At 36.3% G+C, this 20,872-nt stretch overlaps 4 protein-coding genes across 7 annotated transcripts; 3 read left to right on the forward strand and 1 right to left on the reverse strand.

Moving 5' to 3' along the window:
* Positions 1-1,505: 1,505 nt before the first annotated feature.
* On the forward strand, positions 1,506-3,442 carry LOC105179315 (uncharacterized). 2 transcript variants are annotated; one of them, XM_088881384.1, is made up of 2 exons: positions 1,506-1,848; positions 2,271-3,442. In XM_088881384.1, exon 2 carries the CDS (start codon positions 2,279-2,281, stop codon positions 3,269-3,271), a length of 993 nt encoding a protein of 330 aa, XP_088737510.1. In that variant the 5' UTR covers positions 1,506-1,848; positions 2,271-2,278; the 3' UTR covers positions 3,272-3,442. The 2 variants fall into 2 exon arrangements, with proteins under 2 accessions (XP_088737510.1, XP_011101237.2); XM_011102935.3 differs by having other exon boundaries at positions 1,506-3,442.
* An 874-nt stretch (positions 3,443-4,316) lies between these two features.
* On the reverse strand, positions 4,317-8,358 carry LOC105179439 (nuclear transcription factor Y subunit A-3). Of its 2 annotated transcripts, XM_011103163.3 has the most exons (7): positions 8,199-8,358; positions 7,962-8,059; positions 6,277-6,657; positions 5,647-5,759; positions 5,427-5,498; positions 5,110-5,277; positions 4,317-5,020 (listed from the first exon to the last, which is right to left on the reverse strand). In XM_011103163.3, exons 3-7 carry the CDS (start codon positions 6,566-6,568, stop codon positions 4,625-4,627), a joined length of 1,041 nt encoding a protein of 346 aa, XP_011101465.2. In that variant the 5' UTR covers positions 6,569-6,657; positions 7,962-8,059; positions 8,199-8,358; the 3' UTR covers positions 4,317-4,624. The 2 variants fall into 2 exon arrangements, with proteins under 2 accessions (XP_011101465.2, XP_011101386.2); XM_011103084.3 differs by having other exon boundaries at positions 7,962-8,353.
* Positions 8,359-10,347: 1,989 nt separating this feature from the next.
* On the forward strand, positions 10,348-14,578 carry LOC105179571 (Nitrilase/cyanide hydratase and apolipoprotein N-acyltransferase family protein). 2 transcript variants are annotated; one of them, XM_011103231.3, is made up of 10 exons: positions 10,376-10,792; positions 11,103-11,219; positions 11,854-12,078; positions 12,357-12,450; positions 13,114-13,188; positions 13,398-13,476; positions 13,607-13,622; positions 13,787-13,867; positions 14,049-14,131; positions 14,220-14,578. In XM_011103231.3, exons 1-10 carry the CDS (start codon positions 10,517-10,519, stop codon positions 14,296-14,298), a joined length of 1,125 nt encoding a protein of 374 aa, XP_011101533.1. In that variant the 5' UTR covers positions 10,376-10,516; the 3' UTR covers positions 14,299-14,578. The 2 variants fall into 2 exon arrangements, with proteins under 2 accessions (XP_088736301.1, XP_011101533.1); XM_088880175.1 differs by lacking the exon at positions 13,114-13,188 and having other exon boundaries at positions 10,348-10,792.
* A 4,311-nt stretch (positions 14,579-18,889) lies between these two features.
* Positions 18,890-20,325, forward strand: LOC105179645 (protein BIG GRAIN 1-like B). The gene has a single exon (XM_011103319.3). The coding sequence runs from the start codon at positions 19,018-19,020 to the stop codon at positions 20,254-20,256; it is 1,239 nt and encodes a 412-aa protein (XP_011101621.2). The 5' UTR covers positions 18,890-19,017; the 3' UTR covers positions 20,257-20,325.
* Positions 20,326-20,872: the final 547 nt, after the last annotated feature.

Raw genomic sequence — 20,872 nt, forward strand, 5'->3', positions numbered from 1 at the left:
CATCTTACATTGTTAAACAACATGGGTTAATCGGGCCACCAAAATTCAGATCAAACTTATAAAAAAATATATTTGGTAAAATTTTAGACTTATTGGATATACGAATGTCGAGATATCGTACTCGAAATATAAAAGTAATCATTCAAGACGTTATATCGTTATATCAGGCCATGCGATTTTAAATCATACCGTCTGATATGATTTAATGGACACAGTCTTAGTGTACATGCACCTTGGAGTTGTACCGTTTGATATGATCTAATGGACACAAGCCATGTATAACATGTCCGCCTATGATGACATATCCGATTGGAATGTGCTTAATTTTTGGGTCAACAGTTTAGTGGGACAAGTCCTTGGTACTTACCTCCCCATTGATGGTTCAGTCGGCTGAACACCAATTGGGCTGGTGGATGGTGTTCTTTGAGTTTTTAGTTCATGAAAAATTTTAGGAGGCATTATAACTTACTTCAAAATCTTAATAAATTATTACAAATAGCAATCTCGTACTAAAAGATCTATTGTGTCATCAACTACTTTGGGGTCGGTAGAAGTCTTCTTATCATTGACTGATCGGGCACAATCATCCTATCCGAAGCGGAACATTCCAGGTTTGTCACCTAAACTAAAGACGTCGTGACATACAATGGATCATAGGTTGCTCCGAAGAAGGTGAATTCCCTCTTTTGGAGAGTAACAACATCATCTCGACTATGCCAGCTCCTCTCACGCTTTTTGGGCTTCTGAGTAACTGGCTAGGGTTCGATGCTCCTTTGTTATAGCGCGCTCCTGCTTTCCAATTAGGAAATCAGTCGTTGCAGCCACTGCCTTATTCTTTCTGTCCTTCCTGCCTGCCAATAATTACAAGTTCATCATTACTAAAATGTTAAAAATTCTATAATTTTATTTTATTTAAATAATTTAAAATAAAATCTAACACTTTATTAAATATAGGAGCTTGTGCTTGAAAAAGTTGCATACGGCCCAACTAATAGAAAAGGCAGTCCGGGCCCGATTATAAAAAATAGAGAAATGTTTATTATATCCTAAGCCTGATTACGTTTGTAGGTGTGCAACAATTTATTTCTGTAATAAATATTCAGTTTCTTCTTTTTTCAACTAAATCTCTATTTATGATCTCTCAACATTAATAATTATCAAGAAAGTCTACCTAAACATTTTAAATAAATTTATTTTACAAAAAATCAAAATAATGTGACCCATTTTATTGAAATATTCAATCTTAAAAAATAAATTTTATTTAAATTAATTTGTTACAAAAAAGATTGATTGAGTATAATTAAAAAAGGGCACAAAGACCAAAAGTACCTAAAATGAGAAAAAAAACAAATGGGTGATAAGTTCATCCAAAATCATAGGATGGATGGTTAAATAAATAAAGAACGCTTTTGGCAAAAATAGTAAGCGAGTATAGAAAAGCGTGTAAGTGGCAGGGCACGCTATCTATATCTCTCTTATCAGCATCTCCAGCCCCCACTGCCCATCATCAGTACATGAAATGAAACCCACAGTTTTGTGGCAAATCAATCAGCGAGCCCATCGCAACCTCGGTACCCTTCGCCACACTGAATCCCGAGAAGAAAAGTTCTCGAAACACCGACCGACACGTGTCCACCTCCATCTGATCCGCAAAACCCTCGAACAGACTCACCCAAATCCATTAACCCTTCCTCCCTTTGGCATACAAAGACACGGAGTTGCGCCACCCTTTTTTCAGTTACTTGTCTACTTTTCTTCATCCCCTCTTTATTCCTCACCTCCTCCATCGCGTTCATCTATGATGCAGATCTTCTTCTCTATTTGCAAATGATCAGCTTGCAGTTTCTGGTGAGGAAATGCTGGATCTTTTTGTGCTTACCCACTTCCGCTCTCTAATCTGTTTGCGCAAACGCAAAAAATTTTCACGTATTTATATTTGATTTTTGTGTTGTTTGAGCAGACCCATTTGAATACTGCGAAAATTACGATACGGGTTTGTTTTAGTTTAGTGTTTTTGCTAAGAGTTGGAAGATTTTTTTTCATGTATTTTTTCATTTTATGTATATAGATAGATTGTCAGATTTCCGGTTTTATTATTCAAGGAGGTAGAGGGATTTAGTTTCTTAGGAAGATTAGAGGTTCTCGTTGTTTTTTTCTTTTTTTTGGATTATAAGTGGTTTGTTAATTAAAGAAATTGAAACTGGCGAAGATGAGCTTAAGTGCTGCAGAGGATGATTCAGCATCTGAAATTCATCTTCCTGCTGATGTAGATTGGGAGATGCTTGATAAATCCAAGTTTTTCTTCCTTGGGGCTGCGCTGTTTTCAGGTGTTTCTGGGGTTCTGTATCCGATTGTTGTGTTGAAAACACGGCAGCAAGTGATGTTGAATGATGCCTCATGTTTCAAAATGGCCGCTTCCATCTTTAGGACCGAGGGATGCAGGGGATTCTACCGTGGTTTTGGGACTTCCCTTATGGGAACCATACCAGCCCGTGCCCTTTACATGGGCGCTCTTGAAGTTACCAAGAGTAATGTAGGAAATGTTGCTAGTAGTAAGCTAGGATTTTCAGAGGCTTCAGCTTCAGCAGTTGCTAATGCCGCTGCCGGAGTAAGTGCTGCCATGGCTGCTCAAATGGTTTGGACGCCAATTGATGTCGTCAGCCAGAGACTAATGGTTCAAGGAGGGGTTTGTGATTCAAGTTCTTGCGCTGTTGGCTTGAAGAAGTACAATGGTGGTATAGATGCTTTTAGGAAGATCATACATGCAGATGGAGTAAGGGGATTGTACAGAGGGTTTGGGATATCTATACTGACTTATGCACCTTCCAATGCTGTGTGGTGGGCTTCTTACTCTATTGCACATAGAGTGATATGGAGCTGCATCGGCTGTTATCTCTGTAAGAAGAATGAGAATGGCAATGGAAATGGCAACGGTGGGAGCGGTTATAGGCCGGACGGGAAGGCTGTGATGGCAGTCCAGGGGTTGAGTGCGGCGATGGCCAGTGGAGCATCTGCTCTGGTGACAATGCCACTTGATACAATTAAGACGAGGTTACAGGTTTTGGATGGAGAAGGAAGCGTGCGCGGCAGATCACCCACCATCCTGCAAACGGTGAGAGACTTGGTGAAGGAAGGTGGTTTGGGGGCTTGCTACAGAGGGCTGGGACCGAGATGGGCTTCAATGGCAATGTCTGCGACAACCATGATCACTACCTATGAGTTTCTCAAGCGGCTGTCTACTAAGAATCAAGAGTCCTATGCTTTGAGTTAAGTTATCATGAAATTTTGAGCAGAGGAAGAGTAGAAGGGGTAAAAGAAATGTTTTGTGTCCTTTCGACCCCTGTTTACTTAGTCTACCCTCAGCTGGCCTTCTCGACCGGCCTAATATGATACTGGTGTAAATACTGTAAAAATGTAGAAAAATGCATGTTAACTTTTCTCAGTCTCTGGTTATGCACTAGGTTCCATGGCAATCTTAGAGAACCACAGCAGAACACTTCTGGGGCAGAGATGTTTGATTATCATCATTGAGTCTCAAAAGTTCATGAATTCCTATGCATTCCAGGATGTCAAAATCAATAATGAGATGTTATCGATGGCTTTGGTAGATGTTTCTTTGGCTTATGAATCACAAAGAAATCTGAAAATGTGGTTTACTATGGAATTTAACTATTATATGCATTTGGTAGTTTCAAATCCTGATCAATTGTCTTAAAATTTTAATGGAGCTTATTCCAAGTTAAAAAGTGAAAGAATTCTTTAACATTCTTAATATTATGAAAGAATTTCGACATGATTTGTTCTATTTTGCCGTTAAACTGGAATATCCAACGTTCAACCTGAAAGGTGACAGGAAAACACCACGAATTTTAATGTGATTATGAGATTATCAATTCGACCATTTTCTGATTCCTACGCCACCGAAGACCAAAATATCAATTTAATTCCTGGGGCCCCTCTTCCCAACGCATTAACGCTTGTGGGCAAAATCTTGTAATAGCCAGTGCACAGAGCTAGACTTGTCAATGTCATCACTCACCGTTGATCCTGTGGAGTTCAGGATATCATCATCATAATATGTTTGAATTGGAAGTAGAAACATTGGGATGATTTTCATCTGTTTCATCACACGTCTCTTTTATGAGCTATGATTTTCATAGATCTATATATAGAGCAAAACTAACTTCCAAGTGATTCTTGAATATTCTCTCTCTTGTAAGCTTTCACCAAGATTCTTGATATGGTTTAGTGAAATTCACTTTTTGCAGTAGCATTAGGCTAGAACAACAATGTTAGCAATGTAAGATAAGCTGAACTGATGAAACAGAGGAGCAGAGAATATATAATATTACACATGCCTAATGAAATTGTTTTCCACATGGATTGCAGGGGGAAGAAAACCTTAAATAGTTGTTCAACATCAGAAAATAAAGTAAGAAACCATAATCCAAAAATCTTATACAATGGTCCATTTTCAGATTTTGTGTTCATTTTGCAAGCCCACATCATAATAGTCTGCCAAAGTAACAAAGCAAGGGATGATACTCTGTATCAAGTTTCAATACCGCGGAAGCAGTAAGAGATAGCCAAGGATGAACTGCCGGTTAACCATAGAAGAGCACAGTCATGTCGCAGTGCTGATCCGTGCACATCTGTCCATGGATAACAGAAGTTTGTCATCGGGTGCTATTACATGTGGATGCGCCCCAATCTGCGCAGTGGCACCCATGGTTAAAGTAGAGAATGAGACTCTTAAGTCGGGTTGCTGAAAACCATCATCATTGTTGAAGATGCAAGAGACATCAGAGCCAGATGTCGGGGAGTTTCCCCAGCTGGTGCTCTCAGAGTGCTGAATCTCTGGTTCAGATGCATGTCCACTTTTCTGCTTTGAAGAGAGGTTCTTATCATATGTTTGGTTTGGAGGATTCTGTTGTTGCATTTTTTTGGTGTTCAAGAAGCGGCCTCCGGAACCCCTGGCTCTTCTCAATGCATGAAGATGCCGAGACTCGTGTAGGTATGGCTACAGCATGGAAGATGTGCATCTATTAGTAAGAGTAGGATCAGAATCTCTAATGCTTCACGTAAAGGTGCCGGAGGCTAAAAGCATACCTTTTTTGATTTGGCCAGCTTATTCTGAGCCTCAAGTTTTGCTCGGGTTTGTCGGCGCCTGAGAATGGCATTGTATTGTTTTGCATTAACATAAATGGGCATGCCTTCTGTGTAGTCAAGAGGAAGCACAACTCTTGCTGGTGCAATTCCCATCATTTGAGGATAAACCTGATTAGATTTAAAAAATTATTGCCATGTATGGGAAATGCTACCTCAAGAAATCATAACTTGAAGCCCAACCAAGCTTTAAAATGTGCATGATATAAAGGGAAAAAGCATTCGGCCGGTCATGTATAAACAAAATGGTTAGTACTTACAACCCCAGTTGGCTCATATGCAGCTGCTGTCGTGCCAAAATAAGATCCAGCCAGAGGGTAGGACATGCAAGCCTGCAAGGAAAATGTCAAGCATAGATTTTTCAGCAGTTGAGGATCTGCTTTCTTGTAGTCATATGGCATTCCACATGAGCGGTAAGGAGTCATAACATCATTGTGCAGTATGAAATAGACACTCTTTTACAAGAAAGATATAACTAACCGATGATTGATTAGGCTCCATTTGGCCTTGATTGATAACCTGATCACCATTTCCACCTATCAAAGATGGCGCCCCACAATCATCCCCTCTCTTCTTATAAGTTTCAAAGAGACCTACAAAGAATTTGATATGATTCAACAGAAAGGACAAGCCTTGTACAATCACAATTTTACCATCATCCCAACACAAGACGTTTTATGATATTTGAGCCTAAGTACGAGGGGTCCATTATCAATTATGGACAGTTATCCATTTGCTCGCTGAGGCATAAATTTGTCAATGAAGAGGACAACTGAGACAGACAGTGCTACAAATCATCTATATTGAAAAAGAAGTAAACACTTCCAAGCTTCTATCAATTGCACAAGCAGAAAAAAACAGGTTATAATTCAACTGATTCGTATGACTAAGGAAAGTGGAAAGAGGTGACAGGGACATATCAATTCTTCCTCCATAATAAGGCGAGGATTTGCCATATTCAGGATCACGGGTAAACTCTGCTCTTTCTTTTCACTGTTGATACACCACAGTTTTAACTCTTGAAAGTTATGGGATTTACATGTTATTTTGATCTAGGAACCACTAACGATTTAGGGGTGGGGAGGGAAATCCAGGATACTCAACCATTACCAGGCTGAAATGAAATATTTTGCATGTGGGAGTCGCTTTTAGCCAAATTCACTGCTTCATGATGAGATTGTTTGCTTGATAGAGACGAGGGGTCCTGTTCTTGATACTGAGACTCTGATAACTTTACATGATAATGGTGTTCTCCTGTGGTTTCCAGCTCAGTAACGCCACTCTTGGAAAGAGAAATCTTTGGATGCTTGGTTGAGAACCACAGAGATGACCGACCACCAAACAAGGTCGCCAACAAATCAGCAGTGGTTTGATCAGTGTCTTTGTGGGATAAGCTTTGCATCCTATGAATGTTTCCTACTCTTTTAGCTACCAAGTAAAGCTGAAGGCTTTTGGTCTCCAACAACAAATGAGAGAACTATACATATGTACCTGGTTTGGTAGAAGCCATAATGATCAATACAACATAAATAAATATAGCTTGTTTAAATCTGAGATACTACCTGTCTATCAACTATAATGTTAAAAGTCATTAATTAGTTACAGAGTTTCACACGAGATAAAGGAAAAGGGTTAAAATATCCTAATCCAACTCCTTTTAAGGAAACCTAAAAAGTACATTTCCAAGCAGAAGAAGCTTTTTCAGCAAAGAGTGCAGAAATATGGTTTCAACTGTAACACAAATAAATTCTAAGTAATTATGGATTTCGAGTAGTGCAACAGAGCAAAAAACCTTGATGATCTTCAGAATATTCGAATCCTAAGTACTTCAATCCTCCAAACAAGTCAACTACTTGGGTCAATTTTTGTCATTTTTCTTTCTTCTTTCTTTTGTCCAGCTGAAGTCCTAGAATTCCTACGCTAATCTCATAAAACCCTGATCTTTATATATCATTACGCAGCATTTACACTGCAAGCATATGTTATCTGGGGCAAAAGCCCACAGTGTCAACGGTGGCCATTAGAAATACTGAAGTTTTTCTGTAGTAGGGTATGCCCAAGATTATCTCTCTAAGGAAAAAAAATCATATAGGTTCGTACCAACAGAACTTGGTCAGACACTGCAACTCTTACTCCTTCTAAGATCATAATAAGAATGCAAAGTTAATTCTACCGTGTAATAATCCTAAGAATCCATTCCTTAACCTCCTAGGGTATCTTGGTCTACTCAGACATTTCACTCTTGCAAAACAATGACATGAGTTCAGACACAGTCTATCCAGATATATGCAAGCATTCATACCTGAACCACTCACTGTTCTGAATCATTGCACACAACAAGAGAATTACAAAGCAGAGATGGGAAGTTTTCCAACTTCTAATGTGTAACTGCAGCAGCGTATCAAAAGCAAAGAAATAATTTTCGATAATCGAATTACCAGGATCCATAATACAGAATCAAACAAATCATTAACAAGGCGGGCAGCATCAAATGAAATAACTACAAGAATTCTTGAAATTTTCACAACTGAGGAAGTCAGTGGAAGTAAAACTACATTACTGCTCCATAAAACTCCAAGACAAAGACAGCTAAAGAAACAGCTGCTTATAATTCAAGAAAAACATGAACACATAGCAAAATTAGTACTTTGCAGAAACTACTACACCCAAATATAAAGGCAGATAAGAATACCAATAACACCTGAGGAAACCAAGAAAAGAAATACAAAAGGAAAGAGAAAAAAGGAAGCCCTCTGCCCTCATCTGGACATCTCAGAAAGAGGAAAAAAAGAGACCTTTAGAGGGACGACGTGGTTGGTAAGACAGATTCAGACATCCTCTTTTGTCTTCGACAAGAACCCATGATTAGTTCTTGGCTTCTGATGCAAAGAAACTGAAAGATAGCAAACCATTCCTTAAGTCCTCAAAACTCATGGATAAGACCAGAAAAAAGAAACCACCCCACTGATTACTTGTTTATTATCTACAAAAAAAACCATAAAAAATTAGCCAATCAGCCAAGATTCATTTACTTAATTTCCTCGGCACCACAGAAGCAACACCACCACTACCACCAGCACCACGAGGTCCCCCACAGTCTTTTCTCTTTCGGGTTCTTGAAATGGGTTAATCATAAAAAAAATGAGAGAAATGATTCTTGAAATGGGCAATCTTTACTTTGGATAAATGAGCCATGACCTAATAATTAACTCAACTTTATTTCCATACCAACCCTATAATCCTATTCTTTGAAAAAAAGGTTGATTTTTTATTTTAAAATTTAGTATATAAATAATGTAATAGAACTTGAAATAATAAGTTTTGGACGGCTAAAATAAAGAATTCTTTTATTTTGAAAATGGGAGGTGTTAGAATGAAAAAGACTTGCCTCTTTATATTAAATTTTGAAAAATAGTTGACACCAACACATACATTAAGGCCACCCAATTCAAAAATAAAGATTATTCTTACATTATAGGACAAAACATTTAAAAAGAAGAGGAAGAAATATAAAATAGATATGTTGATGAGCAGTTTGTCGCCTTGAGCAGAAGAAGATGCGCTTCAAGATTCAGACACTGATATATTGACATCATGTGTGACACAATTTAGCAAAAACAAATGATTTAGAGTCATGCACTTACCACTTGATTTATATTTTGTTACATCAAGTATTATTCGTTCGAATTTCATATGAGTTTTATAAATTTGTTATGAAAAAATGCTAAGATGAAATTTTATGATTTATAAGTCACTCAAACTAAGATTTTGAAACTTATATACCGTTCAAATTTCTCGTTGCAATTACCTTAGAAAGCCTACATGATAAAATAAATTTATAAGTTTGATTTCTATTATGAATTTTAGAGTTTGCAAATGTTCATTTTCGTCTCCCATAATCTTTACATCTACTCATAAATTATAACTCACTGTGATTTACCTTTCCTCATCACGATGACATGAGTCATTATCCTGTATTTAGGGAATGAAACTTTTAATTGCAAATTTTAAAAATTTATAGATAAGCCACTTCATTTTGTATTGAGACAAGAGAGAAGTGAAGTATGTATCCTTTCTTTCTTTTTTTTTTCCCCTCTCCCTACTAATTCTTATATTGACATAATTTTTATATGAGTTCATAATAATTTGCATATATGTTTCTTATCATTTCAGTATCATCCTTTTTGTGTCAACCATTTTGTTTTATTTCTTGCCAATTTGATGACAGAGGAATCTTTAGGTGAATGAATTAATGTTTTTGTAATACTACACCTTAACCGCCGGCCTTTTAAGATAATGTTCCGACCAAAGAAAATCTTTTCTTAGCAAATAAGTCTTATCCATATTTAGCAAAATGCAAACCCCAAAAGAAGTAAAAAGTTGAAAATAAGATTTATCCATTGCTCTTTTAAGACAATTTAAAGCTTTCTTATTTAGAACAGAAGAGCATCACAATTCAAATCAACTGAAACCCCAAATTTGTGTACTTATTTAATTCCTCTTGACTTCAAAAGTTTAGACAAGTTTTCTTGGATTTAATATTTCAATAACTCGATTCGAATTCTATATATGTTTATTATTTTACTATTTTTTTTATATTTATTAGTTAATGTATATATAATTCTTGATTAATATGTTGATATATTGAAAAATATAATCCATCGTTTTTAAAAAGAGACCCTGCACTCATTCTCTACATACAGCCAGATCAAACCAGGTAATTATTGACTGGCATTCACCTGATTGCTACGAGATAAACTAATTATTTTTAATTAGCAGGTGATTAGTGGGGTTTAAGTGGTAATCATGGATGCAATTTTCAATTAGAAATGCTGTAATAATTGGTAAGTAACGTGGCATTAAGGACAAACTATAGTTTAAACGTCAGACCTTCAACTTTAATCATCTTTTAATATTAGAATCCAGCTAATCTAGATTAAAACAGTCATCCAAACCCTTTTTGTTTTTTCTAAGTTTAGTTTTTGGGCTCTGCCTCTGATCTGCTGTTAATGGCTTCTGCTTCGTTGTCTCTTACTTTTTAGTTATTTGATTTTATTTTGCAAGTTCAATTATTTTCATTCACATTCAGTATGAAAAATTTAATTCGAGTCGAGTTTGGTAAGATCAGACTCAATTATATGACAAATTTAATATATTTAATTTAAGAAAAAAAGTAATCAATCAACAATTCCTATGCAATTAGCTTAATTCCACCAAATATGATTTGAATAAAAGATTTTCAGCGTTACACCACAATTTTGAATCAATTTAGGACAATATTATTGATTTTCTCAAAAGAATTTTTGTTTTAAAAATAGTAGTTGCAGAAAATGAAAAGGTAAGTTAACAAATGAGCCCAAGACTGATGTTCTTGTCTTCTTCAACTTTTCAATCGTCGGTTGCTCGCTCTGTCCTGCGCCCTGCACCTTCGTTTCTTTCCAATTCCCACCACCACCATCACTTCCTCACCAAACGTACTTCCATTCTAAGCAACACTCTCCTCGTTAAGTCAACCCGTACTACACTTACAGCGTCGGCTTCAGTTTCATCCATGGCTTCCTCTTTCTACCCAGAAAAAGCTCGAGTGCCTCCGGCCGCACAGCCTCCGGCTCCTCCAATCACCAAGGTAATCCTTCCTTTTGTTTTACCTTTAGGATTTTGACAATAGGTATTTTATTCTTCCCGCATCCCTGCCCAAATTCCGAGCTCGATCGTGGATTTATATGCTCTTGCGCAGGGATTTGGGTTTTTTGATATGTGAAAAGCGTGGTATAAAGTTGAATTTTTGGTAAAAAATTTAATCTTGGTCATTGTCCCTGCTGTTTCTGTGTAATTGGAAATGCGGGTTTTTCTTGCATTTTCGATTACGGTTAAAGGTTGATTTTTTTTTTTTTTTTTTTCCTGATTTTTTGGGTTTTGAATTCGTGTTTGGGTAGTTTAAGATTGGGTTGTGCCAATTGAAAGTGACTGCTGACAAGGAAAGAAACATTCTGCATGCTCGCACTGCAGTGGAGGAGGCTGCAGAGAAGGGGGCGAAGCTTGTAGTATTGCCTGTAAGTTGATTTTATTCGTTTATCAGCACATGTGTTCGTGAATGTCTATGTACTATTTGTTGCAAGAACGAAGTAGGCATTCGGTTTTGTGAAATTCGTACGGTATGGAACCTTGTTTATCTGCACGAAACTGATTGTACAATAAACATATGCAAAGTAATTAAAAGCTTCGACTCATTCAGTTTTGGCATGTAATTCGGTGGTTGCAACAGATTGTATGAAGGGAGAACTTTGTATTTCTGATGCGAAGTTCTCTTTAGTGAATCTAATTATCTAAACAATGGAGAAGAAACATTTATGAAATATCTAGTTACTTCTTTCAGCTTGTTATTTTTCGCTGGGGCTAATTCAATTAACATCTTTCTTGTGGAAGAAAAGAATATGAATGTGCTTCAAGCAACTGAAATCTAGGTACCCTCCTAAACTAGAAACATACTCATCGGCCAATTTTTAACTTTAGGATCATCAATTTCTATAGTTTTACAGATACTTGTACAGTTTACAGCATTGTTAATGCAAAACCGGTGTTGGTATGATACTAGAGATGATCCTTAATATTGAGTGCTTCATATCCCATGTACTGTGTAAGACTAGTAGTAATTTGAGATGTTCTTTATGCGCTCTTTTTCATCAGGAAATATGGAACAGCCCATATTCAAATGACAGCTTTTCGGTATACGCTGAGGATATTGATGCTGGTTTTGATGCGTCTCCATCGACAGCAATGTTGTCTGAAGTTGCTCGTCTTCTGAACATCACAATAGTTGGAGGATCAATACCTGAACGAAGTGGGGATAAGCTGTACAATACCTGTTGTGTGTTTGGACCTGATGGAAAGCTGAAAGCTAAACACCGTAAGGTGATTTCAGATCGTTACATTACTATTATTTAGATGAATATACCATTCAAATGAAGGGAGACAGTTAAATCAGTGTTATATCCACTCCACGAGGGAGGACTGAGCGCATGTATAGTAACAGTATATAGTACATATGTTGAAAATTTCAACTAGCCTGGTTAAAAGAGCTTTGTATCTTTTTGTTAGTGATTCTGCAAGAATCTGGGCTTATCATGAAATACGCAAAGATCATCTATTTGCTTCACAATTAATTCTGCAATGAGTACATTTGACAACAGATACACCTTTTTGATATCGACATTCCTGGGAAAATTACCTTCAAGGAATCTAAGACTCTTACAGCTGGGGAGACTCCCACGACAGTAGATACAGGTACTCATTATTGGTGAACTAAATATTTGAAACTACTGACTTTTGTGAAAGTTTTACTTATCCCATTCCCAACTTGATCAAGCATCTAAATTTGAAATGTAAATGAGCTTGGTTTGGCATCACAATATGCAGTGTTATTCTCTCTCTGATGGAATCAAAGATGTCTTGGTAGTTGGTGCATGAATTGAGTTTCATTATGAGATCTATCTAATATATAAAAAGTGGATGAGATTATTGTTCATTTCTTTATCATATTGTATTTTTGTTTTGTAATGGGTTTCTCTATAATTTCTTCAATTTATATCTTAAATGCATATTTAAGTATCAAATTTGTGACCAAAGGCACCATTTTGATGGATAATAATATAGTAATCCAGTTACAATAAATTCGTTTGAAAATTCAAATTGGCGTTTAGGGCCTGAAGTGTGTCATGTGATTTTAGAAGACGAGGTAGGCAAGGGTGTATGGTGGATTTGTGGGAAGCAATTGAAAGAAAATATATTAAAGAATGGATACCTTTGAAGGAGACAATATTTTCTTTTTTCTTCCCCCCAACCCAAAAGTTGTATATAATTGTATTTTGTGCATAATACTCATCAAATTATCCATTATAATCTACACCATCCATTTCTCTCATAAGGAATAGTATTTGTTATGTGCAGAGGTTGGCCGAATTGGAATAGGTATCTGCTATGACATTAGATTTCAGGAACTGGCAATGCTTTACGCAGCAAGAGGTTTATCACTGATTTTGCTATGTTTCTTTGGTTATCTTTCCATGTTTCTTGATAGTAATATTGATTACTTTTTTCACTCATAGATCGTACTATGAAACATGGCAGGCCCAAAATTCAGCTCTCAAGAACATAGCTTAGTGGTTGCCGTAAATTCTCTTTCCTGGTATTCATTCGTATTTCTTGCTTATGAGGTGAAATTTCATTTGTAGGTGCTCAATTGATTTGCTATCCTGGAGCATTCAACATGACTACAGGACCTTTGCACTGGGAGTTACTGCAAAGGGCAAGGTAGTTGTGATGAAATTACCCCAATAGATCCTGTTCATTTTAGCATATGTGTTGCTTTGAATATCTAATCTTCTCTTGTTGCTTTGTTACTTGCTGATGCATCCCTAATTTACCTTACTGTCATATGCAGGGCTGTGGACAATCAGGTAAGAACCCAATTATACTATCTGTCTTTTTGCTTTACTGGTTCCCAAAAATTGCCTCATATCTGCCAATGTCAATTTGGAATCTGTATTTCCATTGGTTCGCTGAATGGAGAAGAAACAAATTCTTTTGTCTGTTTGGTTCTTGACAACAATGAATTTGACAGCTATATGTAGCAACTTGTTCACCTGCTCGAGACACTACTGCTGGATACATTGCTTGGGGTCATTCCACACTTGTCGGTCCTGTAAGTCAACGCATGAAGAGAGTGTAACGATTAGAACATATATAACTAGAAAAAAAACAGGAACATGTAGATGGGAGGATAAAATGAAAAAAGGAAATAATTGAAGAACATAAAGTTGTTTGAAACTAGTTCATAATTCCCATATTGTATTAATGACTGAATCTAGTATGATTTTTGACAGTTTGGAGAAGTGCTGGCGACCTCTGAACACGATGAGGCAATAATCATCTCAGAGATTGACTATTCACAGATTGAGCTAAGGAGGTGAAGCTAAAAAACTCAAGACATCATTAAGCAATTTCTGTTCACTGTTTTCTATGATCTGACTGAACTGCTTTACAACTACGTCCAGAACAAACCTCCCACTAGAGAAGCAGAGGCGAGGGGATGTCTACCAGTTGGTAGATGTCCAGAGGCTGGATTCTGAATGAATGCACTGAAGGAGAAGTGGAAGATACCAAACGATGGATGCAATTTAGTGTCGCCGTTAGAGTATTGCTGCTAAGAATACAGTTTAAGGCACATCCTGCACTGAAAGACAATTCTTGATCTAATGTCAAAATCCATATTGTAGCATAAATAAGTTTTCGTCTTATTACCATTGTGAGTTGAAGAAACAAAGGAGTAGAAAACATTAGACATGTAATTTTCGAACATCCAAGCCATTCATGGTTTGCATTTCTGTCGTAGCAGCAGCCATATGGCAGTTAATCTCTTTTGCACATTAAAGAAGATGGTGACCCCAATAGGTAACATGCATGGAATGCAAGCAACATGGATGAGCGAGGGGGAAGGAAGTGGAGGTTGCAGTGTGGTGCACGTGATGACGACATAGGCAAGAAAGTGAGGTTGCACGTGCAGCAAAAGTGGGCAAGGCAACCGACCGACGAAGAAAACACAAGACATTTGAATGGGTGTCAGTGTCAGAATCCAAGAGCACGAAATCAAGTGATTTTGCTCTGCTTTTTCAGTGACTACGACTTTACGTTCTCACACTCCCCTCGAAAATTACACGCACCGCACCCGTGCTCTTGAAGGAAATTTCCAGATTTCCTCTCGTTTTCCTTGCCTGCCAAATTTCAAATGTTTGATGCTCTTTAAATACTCCATCACATAATAATTCATGTTTGTAAAAAAGGTTTCGTATCTAATGACCTCTACATTACTGTTGGACTAAAAAATATATAGATTGAGGTTCAATGATACAGAACAAGACAAGGATATATTTTGAGAATGCATCCGTCTCTCCGTCCTTGGAATTGTAACAGAGCTGAGGAAAAAGCGTAAAGAGCGGGTGTGTGAGTGTGAGTGTGATGTGTGATGCGTGTGCTTTAGTTTTGTTTCACTCTTCAATGCAACAGCTATAGCTAATGCAGCTGCTGTAAAGAGAAACACACAAACCTCTCCTCCTCCACTGCTGCTGCTGCGCCTTTTCCTTTCCACTTACTTACCCTACTACTCATCCTCCAATCAAAAATATACCAAAAATTTTCATTTTCAAATTACTTTCGGATGAGTCAAAATATTTGTCATCATTCAAAAATATCTTATCTGAGTGTTTTTAATTGTTTTAGCATAAATACATATTCATATATACATAAATATATACCGAAAAGACATGATTTGATAATAAATAGTAATTTTTATTTTTCAAAACACAATATTAATATACAATGCTTATTTTAAATTATCTCCAAAAACAAATCCAAACATACATATTATCTCTAACACACACTTATTTATCTTTATTTTTCTTTCTCTATCTCCACAAAATACAACAAAACACTCCGAAAATGAATCCAAACACTATGCTAAGATTTTGATACCCACATCATGTAGACAGACATCTCATATTAATTTGTATATTTATAAATTCCAAGACCGTTTTCTCTCAAGTAGATGCTTTTCAAAATAAAGTTATATAAAATTTATCCCAAATTAAAAAAATATTAGGAATGTATATGTAAGTCGATTGCAGTGATCTGATGTGTGGTTTGAAGGACGAAAAGAGCAGAGGTATATATAGAGAAAGTAGGCCAAAGCTGCCCTCTTCCACCTGTTGTCTGACGTACCACATGCATGGGATGGGATGGGATGGGACCACGTCTCTCTCAACAGGAGTTGCTGATGTAGCCGCCTACTGGGACCCACTCCATTTCGATGTCTTGTCCACGTGCCACCCACTCGGATAATGGGCTACGTGCCACGTCGGAAGTAGATCTGCAACATGTTTTTAGGCTATTATTTTGATCCTCTTTATTATATAACTTGCTTCTTTTTTTAGGCCTACATAAATAGTGGAGGAGTATAAGAAGATGCACAGGTTGTAGGACAGACGCATCAAATCCTCATCAACAAAACCCCATTACAGAGACAGGCCACTATATTAATTCATGATCAGACAATTATTAATATATAGAGACAAGGATTATGGGGGGACATCAAAATTAATCATCAGGTTAAGACCAAGATTTGGGTGACTCATGTTAATGATGATGTTCGGAACCTATGTACCACTTTGAAAAATTCTTATCCGGACTAAATTTAGCTGAATCAAACAAATTGCAGAGCATTGACCATTTTCTCTAAACTATACATCAATCATAGAGCAAATATATATTACACTTGCTACATAATTAGAATTTCCCACCAACTTTAATTTCATCCATTATTATATATTATTTCCAACTTAGGAGCTGGGCTGAAAACGTAAAATATATAGTGTGGTACATATTAGCACGTGGGTGTTGATTAATGAATGTCGTGTTTTAAGGTATAGTAAGTACAGTGGAAAATCATTATTCCTATTGCATATATATATATATATATATAGTGTTTGATTTATAATAATTAATGAAGCCGTATAAATGAACTAAACAAAAACAAAAGTAGAAGCGTGACAGCAAAATCTTCAGTTTGATTTGGTAGTTAGAAATAAATAGAGAATGTGAGTGAAGAAATTGATGTGCAACAAAAGTTAGTAGTAAAATAAGTTGGTATGTGTTAATGCATGTGCTTCTACCTTGTAATGTTTGTTGTTAGTACCTACAAACTTGTTTGCTTTACCTTATTTTTATATATTCCACCAAACTTTTTCCAGGTTCGGTTTTTTGATCCCACTTCACCAATCTAAAAATTTGAATTATTGATTTTCTTGATAGTTCATGGCTTGGAATGTATCTTGAGTTGACTTAGGTATTGGAGGATCTTAGATGAGGACCTCCCAACTAACTTAACGAGCTTTTCTTTTTTCAACGACCATATATCAATTAAGTAACAATAGATATCTAGCTCGAGTCACTAAACCTCAGCCCACGATCATCACTTTCGACACAGATCAACGTGCATACAATTTAAAAACATACTAATAAGTATTTTCTACTTGAAAATATAAAAGTCCTATATAAACAACATAATTTTTTTAACAGCAGCGATATTGGTATTTAGTATTGGTATGGAAAGATAATACAAGATTTTAATTAATTTAGGTCAACTTATCTCATGGCCTCAAATTATAATTTCCCAATTCTCAACTTCCGAAAGTCAATTAATTTCTAAAATTAAAAAGAGAAAAATAATTAATTAGTAGTCTAAACAGAGTTGATTTTGTAATTGCCCCCCCACTAATTTGGCACTTTGAATGTCGACAGAGGAGCATGCATTTGGGCCCATTCTCCAATCAATTCCCAGACCGCACCATTATTGCTATCTACATTCCACCAATGTCGTCTCAACTCAACTACTTCCGACCACATTAACATCTTAGCTTCTCTTAATTAGGCCAACCTTCGTGGCTATGGATTCAAGTCCATATATTAATATATGAATATCAATTTATTTTAATTATAATTGTTGCAATTTACTGTAATAGAGTAATTATTAATTATATATATATATATACTAGAATTGATGTGTGTATATAAACTATTGATGAATGAAATTCGTGACGGAATTGTAATTAATTCATTAAAAAAAGTTTTTTTAATTAGGATAGCCCGCAATTGATTTATTTCATGAATGTTTTTCATGTGTATGTGATTTTCTTATCTAGCTTTCCAATTTTTTTTCTGATATAAGTAATATCATAACATAATCAGTAATATCAAATAGAGTAGATTTAAATAACACCTAATGTGTTAGTAGAAACAACATATCCTAAATATATGACGTGATTCGATCCCGACGTCAATTTCATCAATTAAGTCAGGCCTCATTGTCCATCTTGCTTCTAACTTGTACATGTTACAATTAATACATGCATGATGAAATGTTGTAGAACCATTAATTAATAGTGAAGTAGCTAGCATATATGTATGTTGCAAAACATTTGAAAATAAGGATTGGGAATTATGGGTACAACTTTTGTTAATTAATATTGTATTTTTCATTTTTTGTTGTCTTGTTACAGGGGAAATGAATATTCATGCCCATAATAACCAAATACTCCCACTAATACACTAAAATTAAGTTTCAATTTTGTCTGAATCAATTATTGTAAACTAATCATTGTTACTTTATTATGCAAGAACATATGCCCGCAGGCTCGACTCGATTAATAATGTACCTGCATAAAATATCAATGATTTAACTATCTTAATAAGAAAAGAAAATTGAAAAGGGTTTGCAGGTTTGGAAATTGATTTATGACCAAATTACAACGAAGTTGGCTACGATGATAAATATTTTTTTGTTATTTAAAAAATTGTTATTATTTTTTTTTATATTTGATGAACTTATGTAATTTTTGAATTAAAGTTTTATATCATAGTTTATGAGAGGAATTTTGTTCAGTTTACCTAAAAAAATAGATAAAAATCTAATCGAACTAGTTATTGAACGATCGTTAAAATCAAGGAGATATTTATACTTTTCAAATAATAGAAAAAATATTTATAATTATATCAAATATGAATAAATGTGGGTAAAATTTAATGCGAGTTTGATTGGCTCAAATTTGGGGCCCCAAACACGCTCCAGCTGAGTCCTTTATATCCCACTCTCTCTTTCCTATTCCCTGTAACTTGTTTTCTCACTTTCTTCTCTTCAATAGTATCTTCCCCTCTTCACATACTTTGTTTCCTCTCGCTCCCCATTTCTTTCTTACAACAGTTGCCCACAACTTGCACTCTTATCTGTCCAAATTTCAGAATATGTATTGTAGGGAGAAGCCAAATTTCAGGGAGGAAAATCACAAAGCACGACAAAGCCACAGAAATACGCCGTCGTTTTCCTCCTCCCTTCTTGATGAAATCTACCGTTCCATCGACGGGAATGCCGAAACAGCACAAGAGTTCAAGGCGGAAAAACCAGCGTCAAGAGCCCAGAGCTGCAGCAAAGGAGATGAAGAAGAAATGGGAAGATTCACAAGGGCTTGTTTGGTTGACAAATGGATGGAGAAGGAAGTTCACGAGAAAGCTAATAATTTGGCCAGAAGAAGGCCGGATTCATTTCAGGACTATGATGTCTGGTTCTTCAGTTCAACTTCGACTTCTTCCGACAGTTCTGGCGCGCTCTCATCATCAGACACCGAACTCTTCTGTTCCACCAGAAAGCCCAAGCAGGTTTCTTGTTTCTCCACAAGGCCTAAACCTGTCCGGACCACCCGCGAAAGCAATCGGCAAGACGAGTTTTTCGTGTCTGATGATGATGATGATGATGATCGACAAAACCAACAGAAGAACAAAAAGGGAGATGATTTGATGAAGTCGAAATCGAGGGCCTTAAAGATTTACGCCAATTTGAAGAAACTGAAGCAGCCCATCTCACCAGGGGGGAGGCTGACAAGTTTTATCAACTCACTCTTTACCAATGCCAACTCCAAGAAATCAAGAAATCCTGATACAAGTAAAGGGTTTCAACATTTGAAGTCTACTAAAACAACAGCAGCATCATCATCATCATCATCATCATCAGCTTGTTCTTCCGCTGCTTCGTTTTCGAGGTCGTCGTGTATGAGCAAGAACTCATCCTCACCTGATGAATCAAGGGACGTCGTCAAAACGAGAAATGGGAATCAAAGAACGGTCAGATTTCATCCTGTGAGTGTGATTGTTGATCAAGACTCCAAGGCTTGTGGGCACAAGAGCATATACGATGAGGATTGTGATTATAAGCATAGAAGGCCTCCACTGCCGCCACACGCGTTGAAAATGGCGGAGAAAAACAGGAAAGTTGAAGACGCTGCACATCGTGTTTCAAAGGGCTATCGAAATCATAAGAAATACGATTTTCCCATGTTTAGGAAAATTCGGGACAAGGATGAAGACGAGGACGATGCCGTGAGTGAATCGAGCTCGGACTTATTCGAGCTCGATCACTTGACAGTGTTTGGAAAAAATAGATTTTGTGAAGAACTTCCTGTGTATGAATCTACTTATTTTTTCGCATAGGAATGAAAAATTTGTTTTGTATATTTATGCTTTTTGACGGCAATGTTATGAGTAAGTTTAGTTCGGATATTTATCGTGTAATTGATGTACAATTTAAGAAAAATGATAAGTACAATATAATTTGTGTGTAATTGATTTGATTGGATCAAATTTGTTTGGAGTTAGTATTTTGCATGATTGTTATATAGTTTGGTAATTAAGATTTGAGGGTTTCCAGCAGGTATTGGAAACTGTTATGATATGGAATATGGTGTGTGGGATTTAGTGGAAAAACAAAAAAGAGAGCACAGAGCTGAGAGCAGGAATTTGGAATAGAGACAGACACTGAAAAAAGAAGGGAATGAGGACTGATCCCAAGTAGGTAAGAAACCCGACAGATTTTGATAGAACAGAGAAAAAAAGGGGGAAAATTTAACAGAAAAAAGAAAAAGTGAGCATGACAAGCAAAATATTTCCAATGGGAATAGGGAAAGTGATTCTCTCTCTCTTTTTTCTTTGTCTATCACTTTGTATTAATGAAAAAAAAAATATAGTTGAAAAAAGAGGATGATTGAAATATATGAATTAAATAGTTTTGAAATTTCAAGAAAAACGTATAAATTTTTAATGAGGATCA

The sequence above is a fragment of the Sesamum indicum genome, linkage group LG1, assembly GCF_026168435.1.
Source record: "Sesamum indicum cultivar Baizhima isolate 11 linkage group LG1, ASM2616843v1, whole genome shotgun sequence".
NCBI classification, from domain to species: Eukaryota; Viridiplantae; Streptophyta; class Magnoliopsida; order Lamiales; family Pedaliaceae; genus Sesamum; species Sesamum indicum.

Bases quoted from the DNA above. Each gene is read 5' to 3' on its own strand.
- LOC105179571 (XM_011103231.3), top strand. From the start codon at position 10,517: ATGAGCCCAAGACTGATGTTCTTGTCTTCTTCAACTTTTCAATCGTCG. The intron at 11,220-11,853 runs GTAAGTTGATTT...CTTTTTCATCAG, and splicing joins CGAAGCTTGTAGTATTGCCT to GAAATATGGAACAGCCCATA. The intron at 14,132-14,219 runs GTGAAGCTAAAA...AACTACGTCCAG, and splicing joins TCACAGATTGAGCTAAGGAG to AACAAACCTCCCACTAGAGA.
- LOC105179645 (XM_011103319.3), top strand. From the start codon at position 19,018: ATGTATTGTAGGGAGAAGCCAAATTTCAGGGAGGAAAATCACAAAGCA.
- LOC105179439 (XM_011103163.3), bottom strand. From the start codon at position 6,568: ATGCAAAGCTTATCCCACAAAGACACTGATCAAACCACTGCTGATTTG. The intron at 5,760-6,276 runs GTAATGGTTGAG...AATTCTTTGTAG, and splicing joins AAATATTTCATTTCAGCCTG to GTCTCTTTGAAACTTATAAG. The intron at 5,021-5,109 runs GTATGCTTTTAG...TCCATGCTGTAG, and splicing joins AGCTGGCCAAATCAAAAAAG to CCATACCTACACGAGTCTCG.
- LOC105179315 (XM_011102935.3), top strand. From the start codon at position 2,210: ATGAGCTTAAGTGCTGCAGAGGATGATTCAGCATCTGAAATTCATCTT.